Below are 20,239 nucleotides of genomic sequence, written 5' to 3' on the forward strand. Positions count from 1 at the left end.
ATAAAAGCCGAGTTGTATCGTTGCTGTGTGTCCAAGTGTATTGGGTACATTCTGGTTTGATTGACTAATAATTAGAATAGAATTACCCTTAGTTTGCATTTGTTAATGTATTTCTTCTTGGTTGGAACAAATCATGAAATTCAGGAACCTGAAGGGTAGGCTTGAACGATATACAACACACTTGAAGGAAGAAGGTAAAAGCTAGATTTCTTTCTTTGATCAAAGGAATCTGAGGAGACAATGAATAAGGTGTACAAAAAAATGAGAGACATAGATAGAATGGATAGAAAGGACTGATTAGATGTGGCAGAGAGGTCAACAACTTGGGGGACATAGACGGAAAATAATCGATACAAGAAAGGAGATCAGTCAACATTGAGGAACTCATTGATTCAAAGTGTAGTAAAGGCAGAAACTCCCACTACATTTAAATATGTTTACTTAAAGACCCATGACTTATGGGATGACCCGCCAAATGCATGAAGATAGGGTTGGTTGGGACTCTCAGCTGACTGGCTTGGACATGATGATCTGACCTGCCTCTTCTTGCATCATGAATGTCCTATTACTCCTATAAAAGTAATTATTTCAAGAATGTCTAAACCAATTTCACTGCCATGAGGCTATTAAGTCTCATATCTTGCAATACTGTCAATAAAGTGATGAAACGCAAACATTACAGGATAGTAATCCTATATTAGGATAGTCTCCACAGCATATTCCCTGCTTAATAGAGATATTGTATCACTCAATTTGTTTTATATAACACCTTTAACAATATCATATGTGCCATAGATCTTAACAGGAAATTATCAGAGAAAAATTGAGTCAGAAAGGGAGATATTGGGACAAATGAACGAAGCAGGTGTAAGGGAGCTTCTGACATGAAGAGAGTAGTGTTCAGCCAAACTACTGGGTAAAAGAGTGGAGAGAACTCCACTTTGACCCCCGTGAGCAATCAAACTCAGCCTGACTATCGTTACCTTGGTTAACATTACAAATTGCAGTTGTTCAAATTTAAATAAAATGCTGGAAAAGGACACATACGATCTTCAACAGCACACCACTCTAAAAATAAATTCCAGAGCAAACCTCAGCCATCTATTCAAGAGAAAATGGTGCAGGTATGAAAGGGTGCATTTCTGATATCAAGGAAAATATTTGCTTCGATGTTATTCTTTTTTATAAGGGTCTGTCAAGTCTTTGAGATAATCTTCGAAACTCAAGAACAATTTCCAATTTCTGCTAATAGGGCACTGTCCAGCTGCATCCAACAGCTTACATTTTTGTGTTGCTCCAATTGCACCGTGTTTCAGTAAACGTTTTCTGGCCACTGCAACTTCAAAAATCAAATTAACCTGATGCTAATGGAGGTTTACCCTGACAGCTACTTCTTTGAATCGATCAATAAAAGTCAATGCTGAATGAGTGCCATCTAGTACTTTGATCACAGTCAAGGTTAAATATAGTTTTGCTCTTTGAGCAAAATATAAATACCAACACAGATATGATGAGAGAGTCCTTACCTTTATGTCCTGCAATGAATATTTAATTGTGGAGCCTTGCTTTTCACTTGACTATTAGTATTTACCTTGCTGTAGAATGTTGCAAGTATTTTTGAAACACCAGCTCTTGGATGACCTAACTACACGATAAGAATTCCTCTGTGACGCTGTGAATGAGTTTATGAAGATTTCTGCTCCTGGGTAGTTGCTAGCATGTTCATGAAGCATTTATTTCCAATTTCACTAGAATACACAACAGGAAAGGCTGAAAATGCCAGAGGTGTCAACATAGGGTAAACATTTGGAATGAAATTTATATAACAGTGACAACAATTGTAAACTGTTAAAAACTAATGAAGGCTTACTTATGACATGCATTTTAAAAAACAAAATGAGTCTGTCTCAATTCCAAATGGGTGCTTTGCATCATAATCTTGAAGCGTACACACAGTCAAGTTTGGGATATATATATTATTATGTGTGTGTGTGTGTAAAAATTAAGCAGAACCTAAAACCTTTTCTTTAAAAAAAGAATAACATTGAAGCAAATTTTTTCCTTAATATCAGAAATTCACACTCAAACTGTAGAAAAATAAAGGTGATTTAATTTGGTATCAGAAGACATCAGGAATTGTGAACTATTGGGACAATCGGTTGAGAGGCTTTCAAGATGTCCTGGGTATTATTCAAAAGAGAGTTTCAATCTAAACGTCAAAATGAGATGACAACTTCGGTGGCTCAATGAATATTCGGAGAAAAAATGCAGTGACCAAACAAATGAAAATTTCTTGTATGCAGAAGAGTGGTGTAAATATTTAATAACTGACCTGAGAACAAATAAATATTACTTTCTCTGTGTTGCAGGTTTAGAAGGAGAGACATGCTTACGAACATCAGATTGTTCTGATGGCCTATGCTGCGCTCGTCACTTCTGGTCGAAGATTTGTCGGCCTGTACTAAAAGAGGGGGAAGTCTGCTCAAAACGTGGTCGCAAGGAAGGCCCACAAGGACCAGAGATCTTCCAACGATGCGACTGTGGCCCAGGTTTAGCTTGTCGCAATCAAAACCAAGGCACATCTCAACCTAACTCCCGACTACGAGTCTGTCAACGTGTCTAGAAAGAGAGAGAGCAATCCTAACCCGCACTCTTTATGTCACAGATTAACATCACCAGCTATTGCACCAGTTAGAGTAAAATTAACTCATCAAAACAGAAAATACTGAAACCTGAGCATCAAAGTGCAAAAAGGTATTAAAACTTTCTGTTCTGTTAGGTGAGGCACTTGAGGTGTAGCATGGTGTGTGTGATGGAAGAGATGTTAGCTGAATGTTTTAAAGTGTATTATTAGATGCAAGTATTTGATGGCCAACAGTGGTGCCCGATTTTCAAAGACAAGTAACAGAGAACAAATATGGTAGAACAAACCAATGCAGTATTTCAGTCAATTATGTGAAAGCTGAATATCATGAATGTTTGAATTAAGAAAAATGTCTGCCCATACAATCCACCATTATGATCTTCCAAACTCAATACATGCCTTGTATCATGACATGAGGCTAAAATGTGAATGGCCACCAAACTTGGGGAGTGCAGAAGCAGAAAATGGCTTTTAAAACTGAAACACGCTAAAAGTATTCAAACAGCAGAGAATATTGAAATATCCAGGTCTGTCAATATCTGAACTGGAAAAAGCTGAGTTTATGTTTCAGGTGCAGTTATGTCAGAACTGATGGAGGTCTGCATTAAGTACCCTGTCTCTTTCAGACCTTGACTTGCCTGTGTTACCTATCTGCAGTATTGGCAGCTCTTAATTTTCTATCTACTACAGAGAATGTTTTTCTTCAATCTCACAGCTTACGGACTCCTATAAATGGAGAAAACAAATGGTTAATCCTGTGTATACCCAGACCTCAGTAATTAAGACAGCCAGCAGAGCAAGCTGTTGGTCTTATCAGCTTATCCTGATGTTAAGAACACAAATTTATTTTAGGATTATTTTGAAAAATGCTCTACAATTGGTAAAGCTGTGTAACTGTGGATTGTGCAGAAGTCTGAAAGTGACTCAAACCTTTTTTTTGGATCATTCTCTGTTGAAGCATTCCACTGTCATTCTCTGTACTTACCAATCACCTTACGCTAGTTTTGTTGTGATATCAAGGTTAAATGGTCAACAGAAATATTTAAAAATCTAATTGTCGAACTTTGTACAATGAACTCGTTGAAACTCCATGAATAAGCATTGACTGACATCACAACAAAATCAGTTAGGATCAATGCATCAAGAAAGGTTCTCTTCTTCATATTCTAGTCTCTTGTCCATATTTCAAACTTTAAATCTTGTCACCTTTTACAGCTTTATTCTTCACCCCTGAGATAATGTGATGGCCTCCTCGTAATCCTCTTTGAGGTTCTGCTCCGTACTCCTCAGATTGTCCCTATATAGTCTCCACTAGGCAGTCAGCCATAAAAGATGCAGATGGGAGGTTTTGCAACCAGCTTCCTGTCTCTCCACATTCTGTATTTGGAAATCCACCCCCTCCACACTCCCAATATTATCATTTGGCAAAAGTATGTCTACATCCTTTTGCTCCATCACACTTTGTACATTTAGAGTAATCCAATTTTCATGCGAAGCTCAGTGTTAAATGTATCTTTCAATATGACCGCACCCTGAGCAGCATGACAAAGGCTCCGTAGACAAAATACCTTGATTTGATTTTTTGATATGATCAATGCAAGGGTCAGAGACTGCATTGTTTACGGCCTATATGCTGTCTAAAATGGAAAAATCAATAAGGTGCAGTCTTCCGTAAGAAAACTTGATTGAATCACCATTATCAATATAACCCAATATTCTATTCATTTATAACAATGGGGGCAATTAGTATATGTCACCCATGTTTCAAATGCTTATAATACACATTACATGATAATGTATAGCTGGCACAGATAAAGGACCTGAAATACAAGATGTTGTTCAAAAATGCCATTTGACACCGTCAAGTCAAGTTGATGTTTTATCTTCCATCCCAGCAAACAGAACTGAATAGACGTCCTGGTCTCTGAGCAAATCAGCAGTCACTAAGCAATGCTAGGTTCTGTTCAGAGACTGGAGACAGTAAATGCTTGCCATCTTCAATATCATGCCCATTGGCACATGAGGCAGGACTTCATCATCATACACCAGGTTTTTTCTAAAGTTATAACCTTGCCAAAGTCAGAATTCTGCATCTCAAACTATCACCAAAAGAATCTGATCCAAATTCCAAGGAAGTCTTGGACTAATTTCCTGCTAGCTCCTCTTCATATTATTTTCACATTAATTTCTGAAAGATGTGAAAGTTTGGACATATATTTAAATAATCATCTATATATTTTATAAATGAGATAAAATCTGTGAAAGTCTTTCATGATACTAGCAAATTATTGGATGACTAACCAGTTTGGCAAATGCTTCAGAAATGTTCACAAGTAACTACTTGAAGCAGAACATCTGACTTAACCAATAATTTAGCAGTTTAATGGAACTCTCGACTCACACTTTAAAGCTGCCAATTATTCATGTCAGTTTTAAAAAAATTTGAGACCTATCCCCACCATAGAGGTCAAAGTGAATTTTACTGTTTACCGTCACTATGGTCAGTTTATGGTAGAAATTTTTTAAAAATCAGTTTTTCACAAGACTTAGCAGCTCTGACTTCAGCTTGTTTCATGATCAAGCTGCAGTTCAGCTTTAAATCCCAATGACATAGCTGATAATACTCCAAAACAAAAAAAAATTGTGTCGTCAAAAGTGTTCTTATTTTATTCAAAGTGCCGGCTCTTATTTATTTATTGCTATCACATTATAAATCTGCGATTGCATGTCTTAGGATCATTTTTCATTCTGATAATAGAAAGTAACTTACCTATTTATCCTTTCTTTATGTACTCCAACACTGATAACTCAAATATCGGTTCCATGTTTTGACTGCATTGCAACAGCAAAATAGACACAAAATATCAAAACTTGTTGTATATTCTGAAAATGAGTCTGCAATTGTGCACAAAAATATCATACAACAATTTTCTTTTATTCTAAACTGCTTTACCTTTTATTCATTGCAGTGAATGTCTCCTGTATTTTAAAGATCAAAATAAATGATTTATCTTAGAAACAGCACACTGCACAAAAACAGATATCACACTACATGTCAAATTAAATGCACAGCATTTGCACCAACAGTTGAAAGCTGTGTCCCAGGACCTGTTGCAGACAACTTACAGCATTCACAACATGTGGGGCACTTATTGCCAGAGAGAACCTAATTGGAGTGCAGTGTTACGCTCTGTTCGTGGGCATGCCATAAATATAAAAGCTATGAATAACATATTTATGAAGCTTTCATCTAATATATACTGAATATTATACAAGGTTAGCAAAGTGTGGGCCACTCAGATTTATACAGTCTTCTGTTGGTTTTCCAAGGAGTTCCCGAATCCTGTACTTACAAACTAGAGGGTATTGATCGGAAAATATCAGTATAATTAGACTAACTTTCAAACAGATCCAACAGTGAAAGTTGTTGTCACTTGTGTTCTTTAAGATCACATCTGTGCGGCCCTTTGGTTTTGCTACTTTTACAAACAGTATTGATTAATCGTGTGGATTGTGTGTATTTAATATTCTATTTTTATTCATTATTAAATGTGACAATGAGTCTCCAAAGTGGTTTATTGATATTACTACACAGTACTTTATAGAAAGATGGTCTTCTCTACAAATACATTCCAACTTGATGCATAAAATACCAGCGATATCTGCATACACAATGTTCTTTAGCAAGCAACTTCAGAAATTCTTATGAATGTTTCAACTAGCTCTACATTTATCAGGATTCACTGTATTCTCATTCTGGCAGAACTTCAGAGTATTTCATATGTAAAGAGGTTCTTAGGGTAACCCTCAGGTGACAGTCACTCACTTCGTTCTTGTGGCTCTCGATATTCCCAATCAATGTAATCAAAGATGTCCTTTTCACTTTCCACTGGCAGGGGTTCTCCTGGCACTCCTGCAGTTAACAAACAGTAGGCTATTAACGATACTGACACAATTTTGCTGAATGCAATCCATTTCGAATGAAGATGAAGATTCATTTTTAATATCAAGGTGGAGGTAAACAGAATTTTAATCGCAAAAGAATGGGTTGGGGGAAAAGGCAGGAAATTGGAGTTGAGGATTATCAGATCAGCCATGATATCACTGAATGACAGAGCTGACTCACTGGGCGAAATGGCCTGCTTCTGTTCCCAGGTTTTAAGGTGTTAAAAAGTGACTCAGACTTCAACTTCAATTCATTATTGTAACTGAGATTAATTAGGTCAATAATACTTCTCACTTTTAAGGGTACTGGACACAGCACCAAGGGTGCAGGGGTAGTGGATCTAAAAGTCTAAGAGAACTGTAAGAACACTGCAGTTTATACACACCAGGTTACCTTCAATCTGTCAATATACTGCTTGCAAGTAGAGACTATTCTGAATCGAAAAAGAATTGCCTGCTCAAGACTGATAGTAAGTCAAAGAGCAGGCAAGATGACAGAAGTTGCATTTCTTTGAAGAGCTTCTATGAAATATATGCAGCATCACACTGTTGATGAAGAGAAGTCCAGTGTAACATGGGGCAAGGTAAAAGTAAGTCATAAATCCTTGCTGCCAAGGATTTTCATTTGAATATATCACCATGAATTTTGCCCTGACATGATTTCAGAATTGCAAAAAAGTGAAAAAACACTCTTCATCAAGAAATAGAATGAGGGGGGATGTTTGATTTAGAAGGAGGAGGGGGGTTGGAATCTGGTTGAAACTTTCAGAATCCTTAATGACCTGGACAGAGTGGACATCGGGAAAATGTTTCCATTGGTGGGAAAGACAAGGACCCTTGGGCACAGCCTGAGAGCAAAGGGAAGACCTTTCAGAACGTTGATAAGGAGAAACTTCCTTCAGCCGGAGAGTGATGAATCTGTGGGATTCATTGCCACAGAAGACTGTCGAGGCCAGGTCATTGAGTATATTTAAAACAGTGGTAGATAAGCTCTTGATTGCCAAGGGGATAAAAGATTACAGGGAAAAAGCAGGAAAGTGGGGTTGAAAAACTAATCAATGATGATTGAATGGAGCAAACAGGATAGGCCAAATGGCCTAATTTCTGCTCCTATGTCTTATGTCTAACTCAGTTTAGGAACAGTAGCCTCAATCCTCCATTGAGAAGTGATACGTGGTCACAAAATCAACTCTCAGCTAGGAAACTGTCAAGGCCTAAAAAACAAGCGAAGTTTTGTGGCTATTCCATCACAGCCTAAAAATAACCTGAATGATATGACACAGCTCTCCTAATTGCTCAATGTGAAAAACAGCCAGCTACTGCACCTCCAGTTCCATTCCCAATTTGATCAGTGTCTGGTGCATCCAAGCGAAAGCAACAGTTGAAGCTGTTACACATGATTCTGCAAGGCTAGAAATTATAGAAAAAAACAGAATTGCTGAAGAAGATCAGCAGGTTTGGCAGCAGCTGAGGAGAGACGTAAGATAACACTTGAAAGAGAGTCACACTGGACTTGAAATGCTAACTCCTTATTCCAAATACATGGTTCATGGAAACCAAGTCTGGATGGATTATTTTTATATCCTTTAAAAGTGTTTCACAATCCTCCCATCACAATAGCCAGCACTTACTTCTGCCCTGCTCCATTACAACCAAAGTATCATTCATTACTCTCACACGGAGTCATGGAACAGGCTGACAATTGAATGACATGGGAGAGTCAAACAGAACATCTAATTCATTTTGACACAGTACTTTGTGCCCATTTTAAGGACTAGAATTGTACACTATCACCAATTCAGTTGCCAGCAGAAGCGTGTGCCAAAATGAATTGAGGTGCAGAGAAGACTGGGTGGCTTAATTCATGAACTGCAGAAGATTAGTGGACAGATAAAGTAAGTAATCAGGACGCTTTGTAGAATGTTATATTTTATTGTGAGGGAACTGAATTCAAGAGTTAGGGAGGTTATGCTTCAGTTAAACAGGGCATTGATGAGACCACATCTGAAGAAGTGTATATAATACTGGTCACCATACTTACAGAATTACGTCAATATGTTGGAAACAGTTTAGAGAAGGTTTGCTGGACTAATACCTGGAAAGAGTAGATGGCCTTTTAAGGAAAGGTTAGACAGGCTTGGCTGGATCCTCTGGAATTCAGAAGATTCAAAGGGGACTTAACTGAAACATTAAAAAATCTTGAGGATGTAGTGATTGTAATGAGATCAGCCTCATAGAATCGGAGTTCCCCAAATGGGGCTGTTAATCTGGTCTAATCTGGAAGCCCGGGCTGATGAATATAAAGAGGAGTATCAGAGTTTCTGTTCACTCTGAGAGCTGGCTCTGACGGAGCTGGATCAGTGTCGAGGACTCTCCCATGTAAATAATAATTGGCACATTGACTGGATACAGGCATCTGTGGAGTTATTTCAGAGGGGACGTGACAGGGTCTATTTTGAAAGGATGATTCCTCTTGAGGGAGAATCTCGAGCGAGAGGCCCTAGCTTAAAATTAGGAGTTTGCTCAATTAAGACCATAAGACATTGCAGATGTCGGTCACTCAGCTCAATGAGACCATGGCGGATCTGAGAACCCCCCAACTTCACTTTCCTGCTTTCTGCCCATAACCCTTTAAAATAGAGATGAGGAAATGCTTTTCTTGCAGAGGATTGGGAGTCTTAGGAGTTTTATTTCCCTCAATATGCAATGGCTGCAGAAATTTTAAATATGTTTAAATCAAAGGTTTGTAGATTCTTTATTACCAAGGGGTTGAAATATTATGAAGGATATGAGGGAATATAGAGTTGAGGTTAAAATCCAATTAGCCATGATTTTTTTGAATAGCAGAGTAGACCCGAAGGGCCGAGAGGCTTATTCTTGCTCCTTGTTCTTGCATTCAAGCAATATTTAAGCACAACTGATATGATCACATGGCTAAGTGCCCCAAGCTGAGCCAGCATCTTTGACAAATAAGGATGGTAAGAAAACAACATTTAAAAAAAGTAAACCAAAGACAGGACAAAACAACACTTCCATCATTTGCTTTGAAGTTCATGGAGACGATCAGCTGTTCACAAGGATGTGGAGTAAATTTTAAGATTCAGTCCTCCAGATGCAGAACTCGAGAGAAACTCATGCCTGTGAGTTAGTCAGGATGGCTGGGAAATCGAGATTACAAAAATGCACTCTGCTCCTGCAAGATTCTGTGCCAGACAATTCAGAAGACGGGTAAAAGTAGAAGAACAGAATAAATCATTCACAAAATTGCTGTGACATAAAAGGTGACCATTTGGCCCAGTGTGCCTGCACCATATTTTAAAATGAGCATCATTAGCAAGTAATTACTATCATTACCAATCCTGTCTTTTCCTCATATCCCAACACATCATTTCAATCCAAATAATCATGACAGGCCTTCTTGAATGTCTCTTGAACTTGCCTCCAACACACCTCCAGGCAGTGCAGCCTATCTCCTAACTTTTGCGAAGTGAAAACATTGTTTATATGTTACCCTTGCTTCTTTTCCCCATCAGCTCACTCATGACATTGAAAAACTCAATCAAACTGCCTCTTAGCCGTCTTCTGTTCCAACTTCTTCAATTTGTCTTTGCAGTAGACAATCAGCCTCAAAAGATCTTTCTGTTCGGAAAAGTTTCCTGATCTACCCTACATTTAGGACTTGGAAGGTAGAAGGAAAGCATAAATTGATGGAGACAGGCTCCACAGTTTTGACTTTATGGTAACTTGGTGTTGGATAAGAGATGGTGATAAGTGAGAATGAAGGGTGGATGAGGAGTGTCTAGGTCAATGTACTGAGGATCCAGATAGAAGACAAGAAAAGTGAGAGATGCAATACTACACTAACAAATGGAGACAAAACGTTGTGACACAAAGACATCTCGATCTTCTGGAAACATATAGAATGAGGTAAAATAAGAAACCATGATTAGATGAGGCAATGCTTAGTATCTTGCATCATATGCTGGCAAAATATGGCAATACCAGTTAGGAAATTCAGTTTCAATGTCATCATTTAAGAAATTACAGAAATCAATGGAAATAATTTTCATACAAAGGCAGTGATATTTTTACTCAGTTACCTGCAAGATCATTGGAAATTTCTTAAGTTATGTAAATGAATATATTACATTTTGTTAAAACATGACATAAATTAGTTAACAAGTTTATTGATGTTTTAACATTAGTTGATACAACACCTGCAATACTTCGGAATCCCTTCAGGGAACACTCTTTCACATCATTGGCCAATTAGTGGCTAACTGTAATTTTAACTGCTGAGCAACACAATATTAGTTTCCCCCCACAAGGAAGCAAATGGGATAATGCGTGAATATTAAAAAGATTTCCACTTCTTGAATTAAGTTCAAGATTACCATTGCCATGATTAGTAAGTGTCAGAGCTCTTCACTCAATACTGAAATATTTTAATTGTTATAAAGATGTTTAAAAAAAGTCTCAAAATATCAACAAAAACAACTTATTTATGGTCTTTATTCACATTGAGTGCATAGACAGTTAAAACATCCAATGCTTTGAAAACAATCTGGTATCTTTGAAATCAAGGTGCTGAAATCCCTTTTCGCAACTACCTTATTTATCTAACCAGAAAAGTCTTTTGATTGAAGGCAATTATAAATTAGTGAGCAGTTATGAACCCAATGTTTTTATTTTTGTTGAAACCAAAAAACTACAAGCAAAGAAAGAAACACTTTCTCAAAACTGTGTTTCAGAGAAGACAAAGCTCTGGAATACCTGACACATCAATCATGGGTGAGTAAAGCTGCAAAGTCTGGACACAGCGCAGCATGGATCTGCAGTCCAAGAAGTCCATACTTCTTTGTAATTCTGCTTCCAATCTTTGGCACAAAGAGTACAATCTTCTGGGTTACTGCTTTAAATAGATGTTATTTTGAAGCAAATGGGTGCTCAAATAGTTTTTTGCTGTTCTTTTTAATGCTGATTTAAAAGTAAAGACCTGAAATAATCTCCTTGCTTGCTTGTTCTGTTTGGCTTCCTCTTCTCTAGGCATCATTCGTGATTATTTCAGGGTTGCTGAGGCATGGCTTATGCTAAGGGTTCATTACAAGGATGCAGGACCCAAGTCGAAACTCAGACAGATCAGGATCAGAGAAGAGGAGAGCCAAGAAAAAACAAGCAAGCATGATTAGGAGATTATTTCAAGTTTTTACTTTTAAATCAGCATTAAAAAGAACAGCAAAAACTATTGGAGCAACCGTTTGCGACAAAAATAACATCTCATTTTCGGCGATCAGGATCTGGCTGTTACCATTAAGATTCTTTGAGCAAATTAAAATCTGATGCAAGTCTAATGCCAAAGTTCTGGAAAGGCTTAAGCTTTTTAGTGGATGTGAATCACTAATTCCCTTAACTTTCTTTTCAAATAGTTCTTTTATGTTGTACATTTATCTGAAAACCTCACACATGAGATTGAAGACAGACATGATAACCTGTTATCAGTGCAAAATTGAAAGCTCAACTCTAATGTTACATTGGTAAAGTAGTTGACCAGGAATTGATTTGTCTTCTTCTACATGAAGATGAAATTCCAATATGATCTTGACTCACTGCAATGACATTAGTCATAGCAATATGGTACCAACATGACCACTCTAAAACTTACTCCCTGCTTCAAAATGTTTACACTGTAATCAAAAACATAATTTGGTCCAGCAATGACATGGAGGTGCTGGTGTTGGACTGGGATGGACAAAGTCCAAGTCACACAATATCAGGTTATCATCCAATCGGTTTATTTGAAATCACAACCTGTTGGACGATAACCTGGTTTCATGCGACTTCTGACCACAGTATAGCCAAATCAGTTGAAAGCGTTCACAGCAAGATTTATTTGAATGAAGGAATAATGATGATTCTATAACTTTTTTGGGTCAAGGAAACTACCCCCTTAAGTACCAGGCAGGAACAGTATGTCTTTATAGCTGATTATTTGGTTTTTTTCATCCCTTCTGCCTTTCCAAAAATCTCTCAAATCTACCTTTTCACAATTGCAGTCTTCTGGGCTATCATCTAAAGTCCAATGACTTAACATCAGCAATAAATGCATGGTCAAACATTCAACTCTCACTTTCTGCTCATTTTGAAGTCAATACTGGAAACAATTTCTTTCCTCTGCCTGCTCATTTCTCATTCTGTTGAACACGTGCAAACTGTTCGGTGTCAGAGATAGAAGTCTGAGATGCTTAACATAATTTCATGAATTAGTTCAGTTCTTTTTGGGTAAGAAAACAAAACTGAAACCAGTGACCATGTTGTGAATATGTCCCGTGACACAAATGAGATTTGTAATATTCTTACATTTCGGCACTCTCTCTCTCATAAAATGGAGAGACGAAAAGGGTCACATGACCTGTTGTGAATTCAGCTCCTCAAAACATTTCAGTGGCTTTGTAGTTAAAGGTTAAAGGGAAGCCGAGGTGTTTGAACCAGAAAAAGGTGCAAAATATTTCCACCTGTAAACAATGACCAGACTAGAGGTCTCTAATGGTGTACTGGTTAGGTCCCAACCTCTGAGCCAGGAGGCCTCGGTTCAAGTTCCACCTGCTCCAGAGGCGTGTTACAGGTTATCATGTCTGTCTTTAATCTCACGTGTGAGGTTTTCAGATTAATGTACAACATAAAAGAACTATTTGAAAAGAAAGTTAAGGAAGTTAGTGATTCACATCCACTATAAAGCTTAAGCCTTTCCAGAACCTTGGCATTAGACTTACATCAACAGCAATGACCAGACGAACCATGCTGATGAAAGGTAGACTGGTCAGTCAGATTTTCGTACAGCTGGAAAGTAGGGTGTGATTCACACAAGTAGGAAACACAAATTCAGCAGGTCATTTGAACTGGGTAAAAAGCGAAGCTTTGCAGATGCTGGAGATCTGAAAATTAACCTAGAAAATGGCAGACAAACTCAGTAGGTCTGGCAGCATCTGTGAAGAAATAGAGATAATGTTTTGAGTCCAACATAATTCTTCTTCAGATCTTCACTTTGTAGGAAATACAAAGTGCTGGGGTAGATGTAAACATACTTTAAGGGCAGATACGGTTTGTGTACAGACTTGATCTGAAATTGTTTTTTAATGCCCTGCTCTTCAAATTTTAAGAAAAAATATGCTGTGGCTGTCAGTGAAAGAGTTTCTAAAACATCTTCCGAGTGGACTGTTTGGACTGATAGTCGAGATTAAAGTAACAGCAGCTGGTAGTGCAGGCTTATACAGTTCTCGGATATTTCCCCAAAGACTATCATTAGGTCGTTATGAATGCTTGGCTCAGTTTCAAAAGCAACAATTCTTTCAGCATGGAATTCTGAGTTCACAGTTTGATGGACAATGTAAAGAGACCATTAAAGGTTACCTATTTTTGATTTATAGCCTGAATGGTTTTAATAAAAGCATGCCTTTCTTGCAATTGTCTCAGTCAATCCTTGAGTCACCCTTCTGTCATAATTCTGATAATTAGACAAAACACAACACACTGGCACAGTGGTTAGCACTGCTGCCTCATGGCTCCAAAGACCTGGGTTCGATTCCAGCCTTGAATGACTGTCTGTGTGGAGTTTGCATGTTCTTTCCATATCTGTGAGAGTTTGTGCTGGGTGTTCTGGTTTCCTCCCGCAGTCCAAAGGTCTGCAGATGAGGTGGCTTGACCACGCTAAATTTCCCCCATAGTGTCCAGGGATGAGCAGGTTAGGTGGATTAGCTGTGGTAAATGTGGGAGTTCCGGGGTTAGGATGGGGGTGGGATGCTCTTCAGAGGGTAGGTGCAGGTTGGGCAGGCCAAATGGCCTTGATCCGCACTGTAGGGATTCTATGATTTTACACAGTCACTAACTCAAAGAGCTACTGCCATGAGAGAGCTACTACATACAACACATACATTGTATGATTAGATATTGCCAGCATCAATCTTCTTTTATGTCCTGCTGCAAGTGTGGCTCACTTGTTATGAAAAAGGGCAGAGTCTGACGCCAGAAGTTGTTTAAAACTTCTAAAGACAGTAAGGTCATGCGAAGAGTCTGGCTGTGATGGTTCTATAATGACTGAGAATCACAAACTCCAGGCATTTCCACAAATTGCTCTTCAAAGGATCTGAAAACCTCACCAGTAGGGTTAAAGAAAGACTCAATAATCTGTAACCAATTCAAAAATTCTGATTTGATATGAGAAGACTGGTTAGCCAGAACCTGAATTTTTCTTGCCACATGCATTAGGATACCTTCTTGAAATGCTAACATAGTCTAGTCGGCCTGCAATTAGATTATGATTTGCAATAATTCACCATTAGTAACACCCCCTATAAATTCTGACCAATTACAGAACAGATAATTTCTTACCATCCAGTGCAAGATTTTCAAATTAACTTAATGCATCAAAGTCAACCAAGTCTAAACTCTTAAGATTATAAACTTATTTTACACCATAATGAAAACCATAACAAACCACAGAAAGACAAGTTTATTGAGTTCAAAATTTACTTGACCAAAGAAAAACTGAAGACAGTGTCTTTTTCAGTCAGTTGAACTCAAGTTACTTTCATATACCGCTAAACGGAAAAGTCACACTGACAGCTGCAAAACACAACATTTAGCGCACATGGTAATGCCAGCATTTATTTGCACGCAAGCCTTGTATTACTCCTTTTTTAATCTAACTGAATCAATATATACCTCTATTCCTTTCCCTAAATTCATCCCTGGATTCTTTTTAAACAATCAACCTCATCAAAGATGTCATGACACACATTGGAGCAGATGTAACTTGTACCTGGCAACTTGGCCCTCGGACATAGGGCCTTAGCACTGCATCACAAACATTCTCCTTTACTGGATTTATTATATTAATCAATGTGACATGCCTGGAGTAGGTCAGATGTGGACAGATATTCTGGCCTCTCAGCCTTTTCGCCAGAAGAGGGACACAGGCAGCATGGACATTAAGTTTACTATGGGACGAAAGCAGAATAGAATCTAGAACATAGAACATTACAGAGCAGTTCAGGCCCTTTGGCCCTCGATGTTGCGCCTTCCTGTGGAACCAATCTGAAGCCCATCTATCCTACACAACTCTACTGTTATCCATATGTTTATCCAATGGCCACTTAAATGCCCTTAAAGTTGGCAAGTTTACGACTGTTGCACGCAATGCATTCCATGCCTCTACTATCTAAGAAAAGGAACTATCTCTGACATCTGTTCTGTATCTAACACCCCTCAATTTAAAGTAATGTCCCCTCATGCTAGCCATTACCCTCTGAGGAACATGGCTCTCACTATCCACCCTATGTAACTTCTGATCATCTTATGCATCTCAATCGAGTCACCTCTCAACCTTCATCTTCTCTCTCATGAAATAAGCCTCATGTCTCTCAGCCATTCCTCATAAGACCTTCCCTCCAGACCAGACAACATCCAAGTAAATGTCCTCTGAACCTTTTCCAAAGCTTCCACATCCTTTCCATAATGTGGTGACCAGAACTATATGGAATACTCCCAAGTGCGGCCGCACCAGACTTTTGTACAGCTGCAGCATTACCTCATGGCTCTGAAACTCATTCCCTCTACCAATAAAAGCTAACACACTGTATGCCTTCTTAGCAACCCTGTCAACTTGGGTGGCAACTTTCAGGGATCTATCTATATGGACTCTCTGCTCATCTAGACCACCAAGAATCTTACCATGAGCCCAGTACTCTTTACTCCTGTTGCTCACCTCAAACTTTTCCATATTAAAATACATTTGCCACCTCACAGCCCGGCTCTGCAGCTTATCTATGTCTCTCTGTAACCTGCAACATTCTTCACCACTCGCCAGAACTCCACCTACCTTAGTGTCATCCACAAATTTACTAACCCATCCTTCTAAGCCCTCACCTAGGTCATTTATAAAAATGACAAACAGCAGTGGCCCCAAAACAGATCCTTGCAGTACACCAGGAGCAACTGAATTCCAGGGTGAACATTTCCCATAAACCAACACCCTCTCTTTTCTTTCAGCGAGCCAATTTCTGATCCAATCTGCTAAATCACCCTCAATCCCATGCCTGTGTATTTTTTGCAATAGTCTACCGTGGGGAACTTTATCAAACGCCCTACTGAAATCAATATACACCACATCAATTGCTTTGCCCTCACCCATCTATTTGGTCACTATCTCAAAGAACTCAATAAGGTTCGTGAGGCACGACCTACCCTTCACAAAACCGTCCCTAATCAACTTATTCCTTTCTAGGTGATTATAAATCCTATCTCTTATAACCTTTTCCAACACTTTACCCACAACCAAAGTAAGGTTCGCTGGTCTATAATTACCATAGAGGTAAAAACAATTGGTGCTAGAAGAGCACAGCAGTTCAGGCAGCATCCAAGGAGCAGCGAAATCAACGTTTTGCGCAAAAGCCCTTCATCAGGAATCAGATGACCCTTCTTGAACAAGCGGATAACATTTGCTAACTTCCAGTCCTCTGGCACTATTCCTGTAGGTAATACCAATAGAAAGATCAAAGCCAAAGGCTCTGCAATCTCCTCCCAGGCTTTCCAGAGAATTCGAGGATCAATCCCATCTGGCCCAGGGACTTTTTTTTTCACACTTTTCAGAATTGCTTACATCTCCTCATGAACCTCAATCCTGTCTAGTCTAGTAGCCTGTATCTCAGTGCTGTCCTCAACAACATTGTCTTTTTCTAGAGTGAATACTGATGAAAAATATTCATTTAGTGTTTCCCTATCGCCTCTCATCCCACGCACAACTTCCCATTACTATTCTTGATGGGTCCTAATCTTTCTCTAGTCATTCTTTTATTCCTGATATACCAAAAGAAAGCTTTGGGGTGTTCCTTGATCCTATCTAACAACGACTTTTCATGTCCCCTTCTGGCTCTTCTTAGCTCTCTCTTTAGGTCTTTCCCAGCTAACTTGTGACTCTCAAGCGCCCAAACTGAGCCTTCATGTCTCATTCTAACATAAGCCTTCTTCTTTCTCTTGACAAGAGATTAAACGTCTTTAGTAATCCATGGCTCCCTCACTCGACCACTTCCTCCCTGCCTGACCGGAACATACTTATGAAGGACACACAGTAGCTGTTCCTTAAATATTTCAATTGTGCCCATCCCCTTCAGTTTTCTTCTCTATCCTATGCATCCTAAATCTTGCCAATTTTCATCATAATTCCCTTGCCCCCATCTCTCACTCTTGCCCTGCGGTATATACCAATCCCTTTCCATTGCGAAAGTCAATATAATCAAATTGTGGTCACTATCACCAAAGTGCTCACCTACCTCCAAATTGAAGACCTGGCCAGGTTCATTACTCAGTACCAAATCCAACATGGCCTCGCCCCTTATCAGCTAGTCTACACACTCTCTCAGGAAACCATCATGCACACATTGAGCAAACACTGACCCATCTAAAGTACTCAAACCACAGGATATCCAATCAATATCTGGAAAGTTAAAGTCCCCCAATACAGCTATCCTGTTACTCTTGCTCCTATCCAGAATTATCTTTGCAATCCTATCCTCTTCATCGCTGAAACTGTTCGGAGGTCGATAGAAAATTCCCAACAGGGTGACTTCTCCTTTCCTGTTTCTAACTTCAACCCATACAACCTCAGTAGATGAGTCCTCATCACATGTCCTGTCTGTCCCTGTATCACTGTCCTTGACGAACAATGCCACACGTCCCCCTGCATTACCACCTTCTCTATTCTTACTGAACCATCTAGATCCCGGAACCAGCAACAACCACTCCTGTCACTGCTCCATCCATGTCTCCAAAATGGCCACAGCATCAAAGTCTCAGGTACAACCCATGCTGCAAGTTCACCCACCTTATTCTGGATGGTCCTGGTGTTGAAGTAGACACACTTCAAACCACCGTCCTGCTTTCCAGTGAATTCGTTCAATCTTGAAATTTCTGACCTCACTGCTGTCAACCTCCTGGACACTGGAAATACAATTTAGGTTCTCATCCCCCTGCTAAATTAGCTTAAACCCTCCTGAAGGGCATTTGCAAACGCACCCCCCCCCAGCAAGATATTCGTACCCCTCTGGTTTGTGGGCGGCACAGTGGCACAGTGGTTAGCACTGCTGCCTCACAGCACCAGAGACCCGGGTTCAATTCACGCCTCAGGCGACTGACTGTGTGGAGTTTGCAGGTTCCCCCCGTGTCTGCGTGGGTTTCCTCTGGGTGCTCCGGTTTCCTCCCACAGTCCAAAGATGTGCAGGTCAGGTGAATTGGCCATGCTAAATTGCCCATAGTGTTAGGTAAGAGGTAAATGTAGGGGTATGGGTGGGTTGCGCTTTGGCGAGTCGGTGTGGACTTGTTGGGCCGAAGGGCCTGTTTCCACACTGTAAGTAATCTCATCTAATCTAATCTAACCTAATGGTTCAGGTGTAGACCATCCTGTTTGTAGAGGTCCCACCTATCTAAGAATGAGCCCCGGTTATCCAGGTATGTGAAATCCTCCCTCCTGCACCATCCCTGTAGCCACATGTTCAACTCCTCTCTCCCCCTATTTCTCACCTCGCAAGTACGTGGCATGGGCAACAAACCAGAGATAACAACTCTGCTTGTTCTAGCACTAAGTTTCCACACCAGCTCCCTGAATTTCCAGCTTAAATCCCCATCCCTTTCCCTACCTATGTCATAGTACCTATGTGGACAACAACTTGGGGCTGCTGCCCCTCCCCCTCAAGAATCCCAAAAACACGATCCAAGACATACACCAACTGTGAGACTCTCTCATTCCCACAGAACCTCCTATCTGACCCCTAACTATGGAGTCCCCAGTGATTGATGCTCTGTTCATCTCCCCCCTTCCCTTCTGAGCATCAGGGATACAGCAACTCTATGCCAGAGACCTGTACTCCAAAGCTTACCCTGGTAAGTCATGCCTCCCCAACAGTATCAAAAATGGTAAACTTATTATTGAGGGGAACCGCCACAGGGGCTCCCTGCACTGTCTGCTGGATCCTTTTCTGGGCCCTGACTGTAATCCACCTGCCTTTTTGTTGCACTTGAGGTGTGACTATCTTCCTGTAACCCCTCTCAATAGTCTCCCGAATGATCTGAAGTTTCATCCAGGTCCAGCTCTACTTCCCTAAAGTGGTTTGAGAGGAGAGGAAGTCAGCAGAGACATAGGTGGTGATCTTCCTCCCACGCTCCGCAGTAGGAACATTCAACTGCCCTCACCATCATTTCCGCTATTCTAAATTCCCAGAGAGACTGCAGAAAAATAAAGAAAAAAACTAGTTACCTTACCAATCCGGCGCACAGAACCTTTTTTTTGGTTAAAGGTGGATGGATGGGAGACACTACCTAAGCAGTGTTTCAGGTAATACAACTACCCATGTAGTAGTGAGCAGTTACTTATCAGACTGGGAGAAAGTATTTTGGCTACAAACAGGTCTAAGTTGTATTATTAAAGTTTGTGATTTATTATCTCCACATAAAGATTTCTCACAAAGGAATATGCTCTTCGACTGAATGTTAATTTCTCTACCTCCAAGTCTTTTTGAAAGAAGAAAAAACAATGGAGTTCTCCTACGCTTTTTTGCCATGCCTCCAGAAGTGCAACAAAGTAAAGCCCAGTACATGCATTTT

General features: G+C 39.7%; 1 protein-coding gene across 1 annotated transcript in view; it reads right to left on the bottom strand.

Moving 5' to 3' along the window:
- Positions 1-6,202: 6,202 nt before the first annotated feature.
- The window catches only part of polb (polymerase (DNA directed), beta), a 108,960-nt gene continuing 94,923 nt past the window's right edge, over positions 6,203-20,239 (bottom strand). The window contains exon 14 of the mRNA XM_060856418.1: positions 6,203-6,557. Coding sequence (XP_060712401.1) covers positions 6,463-6,557 — 95 coding nt within the window. The 3' untranslated portion in view covers positions 6,203-6,462. The remainder of the gene's footprint in view (positions 6,558-20,239) is intronic.

This window comes from Hemiscyllium ocellatum, chromosome 48 (assembly GCF_020745735.1).
Source record: "Hemiscyllium ocellatum isolate sHemOce1 chromosome 48, sHemOce1.pat.X.cur, whole genome shotgun sequence".
Classification (NCBI taxonomy): Eukaryota; Metazoa; Chordata; class Chondrichthyes; order Orectolobiformes; family Hemiscylliidae; genus Hemiscyllium; species Hemiscyllium ocellatum.